The 7,123-nt window shown below is 57.3% G+C and overlaps 1 protein-coding gene across 1 annotated transcript; it reads right to left on the bottom strand.

The window, feature by feature from the left end:
• Positions 1–413: 413 nt before the first annotated feature.
• Positions 414–6,859, bottom strand: CACNG7 (calcium voltage-gated channel auxiliary subunit gamma 7). The gene is made up of 5 exons (XM_034757713.1): positions 6,583–6,859; positions 6,330–6,416; positions 5,745–5,885; positions 3,583–3,728; positions 414–2,988 (listed from the first exon to the last, which is right to left on the bottom strand). The coding sequence occupies exons 1-5, from the start codon at positions 6,776–6,778 to the stop codon at positions 2,731–2,733; spliced, it is 828 nt and encodes a 275-aa protein (XP_034613604.1). The 5' UTR covers positions 6,779–6,859; the 3' UTR covers positions 414–2,730.
• Between the last annotated feature and the right edge of the window lie 264 nt (positions 6,860–7,123).

Genomic DNA, 7,123 nt, shown 5'->3' with positions numbered 1-7,123 from the left:
CTTTCTTTTCCACCAGGTCCCAAGGGTGGGGGTGCCATGACCTTCCTCCTCGACCTCCCTTTGCCAGGTCTAAGTGCTGAGGGGTCCCCTGGTCCCTGGGAGCATTCAAGAGCAGGAGGTGGGATTTCTAAGGGTGGAGGAAGAAGGAGATTTCTGGTCCTTTAAGTGGTCAGGGGCAAAAGATGGTGTCTCCCATTCCCTGAGGGCACACAAACTCCCCACACACACACTTCCGATAGATCCCATAGACATCACTCCCCTGACAGAACTGGTTGTAGAACCCAGGCATCCTGGCTCCCAAGCCCCCTGCTCTACCCACTAGACCCCACTCCGCTCTCAGACCCAGGGAGAGAACCCAGGAGTCCTGATTCCCAGCCCCCTCCCTGCTCTGACCACTAGACCTCACTCCCCTCCCAGAGCCAGGGATAGAACCCAGGAGTCCTGACTCCCAGCCCCCTTGCTCTAACCACTAGACCTCATCCCCCTCCTACAGCTGGGTCCCACCCAGCATATACCACCCTCTGCTGGATGCCATTAGAACAGCTCCTCTGTATGTCATAGTCCCAACATCATGACAAGAGATGAGGAGGGTGATTCTCCTTTAGCTCCCTGGCTGGGAGGCACTGCCGTGGGGAAGCGCACAAAGTCAGGTACAGATGACCTTGCCAAAGGAGCCCACAAAAATACCCACACGGGACAGGGACCGAACAGTACCAACCAAGTCCACAGCAAGGGTCCTGGGTCCTGGCAGGACCCAGCCAGCAGGAGGTGCCTAAACCCACCTGTGATTCCAGTTCCCCGCACTGCTCCATCCCTGAAGGCCCAGGTATCTATAACCTACCCCCTCTTCTTTCCTCCATCACCTCCCTCAGCCTCGTTTCTCTTCTCTCCACCTTCCCTTCACTCTCTCGTTTCCCTCTCCCCTATTTCCCTTTCCTCCTCCTCTCCACTGGCATTTTTCTCCTCCTCCGGCTATATTTGCTCCTTCCTCGTTTCTGCATGGATGGAGACACCTTCCCCTCTACAAACACAGTCACCGTGGCAAAAGAAATGCAGCCCGAGATACACCCCAGCATGCGGAGGTGGCTAAAAGAGAAGGGAACTAACAGAGAAAGAACAAAAGAGGGTAGAGAAAGGAAGAGGAAAACAAAAGGGGGGTGGGGAAGGGACCTGTAGATGGACATATAAAGAAAATCAATAGAGAAGAAGTGCCGAGAAATGAACAAAAGAAGGAATGGACGAAAGAGTGCAGAGAGAGGAAGGAATCAAAGAAAACTTGCAAATGGAAACGAAAGAGAAAAGGGACAAAAGAAAGAGTGCAGTGAAAGGAAGAAGGAAAGAGCCAGGAAATGGAAAAGAAAAAAGGTGGCGAGACTGGAAGAAGAAAGCAAATAGAAAGAAAGGAAAGATCAATGCAGAGCATGGGGGCAGCTGGCCTCAAACTGGGTTAACATGGCCCACGCTTGCTAAGAAAAGGGCTTCTTCGAACGTTCTTTGGAGGGAAGACAAAGAGACGGGGCCCCCATCTGGCGGTTGAGGGGGGAGCGGGTCTCTGAGGGCGAGGTGTTGGCAGCCAGCCGCCGCCGTTGCTTTAGCCGGACGGACGTTGGTGCCTATATTTTCAGCTCCCCTTGAGTCATCTCTCTGGGTTGGGTTTGCTTCCGAGGGAAGAAAGTGGCCTGGGCCCTTCTCTGTGTCCCCATTTGCTGACGCGGTTCCCCCATCTGGTTCATTTTGAAAACAACAAAGATGGCGGAGGAGCTATTTCCTCTCAGGATCTGGGGGTGGGGGAGTGCGGGAGGGACCAGTGCAGCAACACGGAAAATGGCTGATGAGTGACTTCCTGTCAGGGTTGGCCATTGTGGGGCAGCAAAGGTGGCGGAGAAACCATTTCCTCTCATGATCTGCGGGGGAAGGGACTGGCATGACAACAAGGAAAATGGCTGACAAGTGACTTCCTGTCAGGGTTGGCCATTCTGGAACTGAGGAAAATGGCATTAGGAGACATTTCTTCTCAGGATCCATACCAAGGGGAGCTGGTACAATGACAACCAGAATGGCAGATGGGCAGTTTCCTAACCGGGGTTGGCCATTATGGGGCAAAAAAGATGTCAGAGGAGCCACTTCCTGTCAGGATCTGGGAGGAAGAGCTTGGAGCAGGGAGGGATCACTTCCTGTTAGGAATTGGCCCCTGTGGGGACAAAAAAAGTATCTGGAGCTGGCCCTATGATGACAAACAAAATGGCTGACAGGTGGCTTCCTGTTGGGAATCCCGGCACCTTTCTGTGGCAACCAAAATGGCCGATGGGGTGACTTCCTGTCGGGAGTCCTGCCACCTGCCCATGGCAGCCAAAATGGCCAACAGGTTACTTCCTATCGGCAATCTTGCCACGTTCCCATGGCTACCAAAATAGCCGAAAAGGTAACTTCCTGTTGGGAATCCTGCAGTGACCAAAATGGCCGACGGGGTGATTTCCTCCTGGGAATCTCACCACCTTCCCATAGCTATCAAAATGGCCAACAGGGTGACTTCCTGTCAGGAATCCTGCCAAAATGGCCAAATTGGGGAGGCCTCCAGAGATGGTGCAGAGGGAACGAGAAAGGGGGGACAAGGAGAGGTTTCAGTCCAGTAGCACCCCGTCTGTGATCTATGGGTGGGCCCCACTCCGCGGAGTCTCTGGGGTGGGAGCAGCTGGCAGGCCCCGGTGGGAGATGGTCGGGGGGGTTGGCCTAGCAGGGCGAGGTGGATATGTGCATGTGCTCAGGGTACTTGATAGCAGGGGGGTAATTCTGGGTCATCTGGATGGAGACGTCGCTGGAGATGTCGGAGGGGCTGCGCCCGCGGTGCCACACCTCCGGGTGCAGGAACTGGCCCGAGTAGTCAGAGCAATCGCTCAGGCGCGGGCGGTAGAAGGCTGGGTGAGGACGGTACATCTCCTCCTCCGCATAGCGCTTGGTGAACAGGTACACGGACATCACGCCGGCGCCCTGCAGGAGGTGGGACGGGGGGACAGTGAGTGGAAGGGGAGGGAATGGGACAGCAGAACCCTGCTCCCCTCCCAGAGCTGGGGTGGAACCCAGGAGTCCTGGCTCTCCCCTGCCCCCAATCCACTAGATCACACTCCCCCCGCCCAAGCCGGGGATAGAACCCATCCTGACTCCCAGCCCCTGCCTGCTCTAACCACTAGTCCCCACTCTCCTCCCAGAGCCGGGCATAGAACCCAGGAGTCCTGGCTCCCAGCCCTCCTGCTCTAACCACTAGATCTCCCTCCCCTCCCAATTGGGCCCATCTACCTCATCTATTTTAAGGACTCCACAGTTTGTAATTTGAGATCAGAGACTTTCTAGGCTCCCCCAACAGCTCTCGCCACTGCCCCCTGCTGGATAGATTAGAACTGCCCCCCTCCGTGTGTCACAGTCACCATACGGTGCCAGCAGAGGGGGATTCTCCGTTAGTTCAGCCTGCAGAATCAGGGAAAAGGGGTTCTAAGTCCTACCCCAGGGGGCAGCACAGAGTCAGCCAGGAATCTCCAGGGCCCCGAAGAGGAGGGGTTGGGATGAGGTGTGGGGCAAGGTCCAAACCTCTTTGAGGAGGAAGGAGGAGGCTGCGAAGGCGAAGGACCAGCCGTAGCGATAGTGGAAATACTGCTCCGACCCGCTGGGCCGATTCATCACCTCGTCGTTGATGCTGGAGATGTAGAGAACTAACCCCACCACGAGAGACAGGCCTGCAAGAGACAGGGCCAACGATAAAACTGCTGAGATGCAGCCCCCTCTGGGAGCTGTTCAGACAGGGACCCCTCGCCTCACTCAGATGCGACCGCCTCTGGGGTGAGACATGGGGTCTGCTTATACAGGGACCCCTCGCCCAGCACTGAGAAGCAGCCCCACTGGGGTGGGGTGCAGGGGCTGTTTATACAGGGATCCCTTGGCCCGCGCTGAGATGTGGCTGCCTCTGGGGTAGGGTATGGGGTGTGCTTATACAGGGACCCCTCGCCCAGCATTGTGGGGTGCAGGGGCTATTTATACAGGGACCCCTCGGCCCGCACTGATGCGACCACCTCTGGGTGGGCCTGGAGCCTGTTTACAAGAGGACTATAAAAATGTCAGGATGGAAGGGACCTCAAGGGGGTCATCTAATCCAGCCCCCTGCACTGATGCCAGACCAAGTAAACCTAGACCAGTGCCGACAGGGGTCTGGCCAACCTGTTCTTAAAACCTCCCCTGACGGGATGCCATAACCTCCCTTGGGAGCCGATTCCAGAGCTTTCCTCCCCTTAGAGTTAGAACATTTTTCCTAATGTCTAACCTACATCTCCCTTGCTGAGGATTAAGCCGATTACTTCTTGTCCCACCTCCAGCGGACGTAGAAAACAACTGATCACAGCCCTTTATAACAGCTCATATGTGAAGACTGGTCTCAAGTCCCCGCCTTGGGCTTTTTTTTTCTGGACTAAACATGCCCAGGTTTTTAAAACTTCCCTTGGACCGGGTTTCTGGCTCCCCTCTGGACTCTGTCCAATCTGTGCCTCTGTCCCAAAGGGCGGTGCCCAGAACTGGACCCAGCCAAGGTCTCCACCAGAGCGGGACAATCACCTCCCGCGTCTTACGTCCGACACTCCTGTTACCCAGCCCCAGAAGGACAGTCGCTTTTTTGGCAACTGCGTCGTTGCCTCGTATTCAGTTCATGACCTATTTTAACCCCCTGCCCCTTGCCAGCTAGTCCACCTTTTGTAGCCGTGTATTGGAATTTTCCTTCCCAAGTGATGGACTTGGCCTTTGTCTGGACTGAATTTCATCTGGTCCATTTCAGACCACGTCTGCAATTCGTCCAGGTCGTTCTGAATGCTAATCCCATCCTCCTAAGGGCTCACAACCCCTCGCGGCTTGGGGGCATCTGCCAATGCCGCTCTCCGCTCCATAATCCAAGTCATTAATTAAAAGAGTGAATAGGACCGGACCCACGACTGAACCCTGCAGGCCTCACTAGAGCCACCTCCCAGTTATCTATCAATGGTAACGACGCTTAGAGTACGGTCTTCCAACCAATGATGCATCTGCCTTATAGTAAATTCATCTAGAAAGAGCCACATTTCCCTAGTCTGCTAATGAGAATATCACACGGGCCTTGCTAAAAATCCAGATCTCTCACGTCTACTGCTTCCCCCCGTCCACTTGGCCAGTAATCCTGTCAAAGCAGGAAATGAGGTTGGCCTGGCGTGATTTGTTCTTGACAAAGCCGTGCGGGCTGTTCCTTACCACGCCGTTATCCCCAGGTGCACAGCAAACTGGTTCTTTCATATTTGTTCCAGTGTCTTTCTCTGGTGGGGCGTGGGGCCTGTTTATACCAGAATTCCACACCGGGTGCTGAGATGCAGCCACCTCTGGGGTGGGACATGGGGATTGTTTATATGGGGATCCCTCGCCCAGCCCTGATGCAGCTGCTTCTGAAGTAGGGCGCTGGGGGTGTTTACACAGGGACCCCCCACTCCTGGCACTATTCAATGGCTGCACCACACAAAAGTTTGGGATGGGAATTGAAAGAGAATCTCACATCCAACCACAACCTCAGGCAGGATTTTGGGGGGCGCTGACTGCTAGGGGACAGCGCCCCCTACTGAGCCCCCCTCTCCCTGCAGGACAGCGCTTCCCTAGTGCCACACTGGGGCATTGGGGCCAGCCCTGACTGCCAGGGGAGCGCGCCCCCTACTGAGCCCCCCCCACCTCACTCCCAGGCCCCTCACCAGAGAGGATGAAAAAGATGCCAGAGACGAAGGCCAGGATGGTTCTCTGTGGCCGGATGTGGCCGATGTTGCTGATGACGAAGGCCGTGAAGACAAGGAAGAGGCTGACCATGGGGAAAGGGGTAGCCGTGCGAACTGTCTCTGTGGGGGGAGGGGGACACCAGTCAGAGCACCTCCACCACTGTCCCCCACCCCATCCCAGGGGGTAGGACCACCCTCTCTCAGACCCCCCAACACTCTCCTCACCTCCCATCCCCCATGTACCCCACCTGCCCATGGGAACACCTCCTCCCCCATCTCCTCCTGTCCCCACTGCCCCCTACAAACTCCAGTTCTACCTCCACTAGGTCCTGCCGCTAACAGTTCCCAACCCCACGGAGGACCAGGGTGCCAGGCAGCTGGGCTTCATGCCGCATGCCGTCTTGCTCGGAGCTGCCCACAGAGTCCTGGGACACTCCTGTAACACTGCTGCCATCTCCTCTCCACAGCATGTGGGACCTGACACGTTTTCTCCCCGTGCACACCCTCTTGCTCGTGCGCTCTGTCTCGAAGGCCCCCGGGCTGGGAGGGGCCCCTCTCACTTACTCAAGATGTTCTCCGTGTTTTCCGTCACCAGGTTTATCTCGGGTTCCAGGAAGTACTCTGATGCCACGCACCGGCCTTTCTCCCGGCCTGCAGGGGGCAAGAGATGGCGTTACCTGGCAAAGCCCCAGCCAGGGCACTGCTCTGAGGAAACTCACAGCAGCAAGGAGTCGCCAGCCAGGGCAATGCTACGGGGATGCAAAGAAGCCCTAGCTGGGGGCACTGCCGGGGGAAGCTCACAACACGGGGCTCGTACCGGCGAAGAAGCAGACCCTCCAGAGCCCGGCGTGCAGCGCCATCTTGATCTCGGTGGTCTGGTTCTGCTGCAGCACGATGCCCTCCTCCATGTAAAGCCAGTAGTCGGTGCTGACGGCGATGCCAACCAGCAGCAGCCCACAGGCCCCGAACACGCTACTGAGCAGCGTCAGCGCGCGGCTGCTGCAGTTACTCATCCTAAGGGACGGGGGGCGCCACACACAGCACGCGGACCTGGGCAGGGAGAGAGAAACAGGCTCAGTAGCCACAGCCAGCCACCCCCACACCCCTCCGCTCTAACCACTAGACCCCACTCCCCTCCCAGAGCCCAGCATGGAACCCAGGAGTCCTGGCTCCCAGTTAATCTGCACTCCCCGCAGCCCAGTGTCCCCCGCTGAACCCCCGCCCTGCCCCCCGCAGCCCAGCACCCCCCGCTGAGCCTCCCACCCTGCCCCCCCGCAGCCCAGTGTCCCCCGCTGAACCCCCCGCCCTACCCCCCGCAGCCCAGCGTCCCCTGCAGAGCCCCCCGCCCCGCCCCCGCA

The sequence above is a fragment of the Trachemys scripta genome, unplaced genomic scaffold (assembly GCF_013100865.1).
Source record: "Trachemys scripta elegans isolate TJP31775 unplaced genomic scaffold, CAS_Tse_1.0 scaffold_30, whole genome shotgun sequence".
In the NCBI taxonomy this organism is placed as follows: Eukaryota; Metazoa; Chordata; order Testudines; family Emydidae; genus Trachemys; species Trachemys scripta.
This window is presented reverse-complemented; position numbering and strand designations above follow the sequence as displayed.

What these genes read in the sequence shown, in the direction of transcription:
- CACNG7 (XM_034757713.1), bottom strand. Translation starts at nt 6,778, where the DNA reads ATGAGTAACTGCAGCAGCCGCGCGCTGACGCTGCTCAGTAGCGTGTTC. An exon ending in CATCTTTTTCATCCTCTCTG is followed by an intron (nt 3,729 to 5,744) that starts GTGAGGGGCCTG and finishes TGTCTCTTGCAG; the next exon opens with GCCTGTCTCTCGTGGTGGGG. An exon ending in CCTCCTTCCTCCTCAAAGAG is followed by an intron (nt 2,989 to 3,582) that starts GTTTGGACCTTG and finishes CACCTCCTGCAG; the next exon opens with GGCGCCGGCGTGATGTCCGT.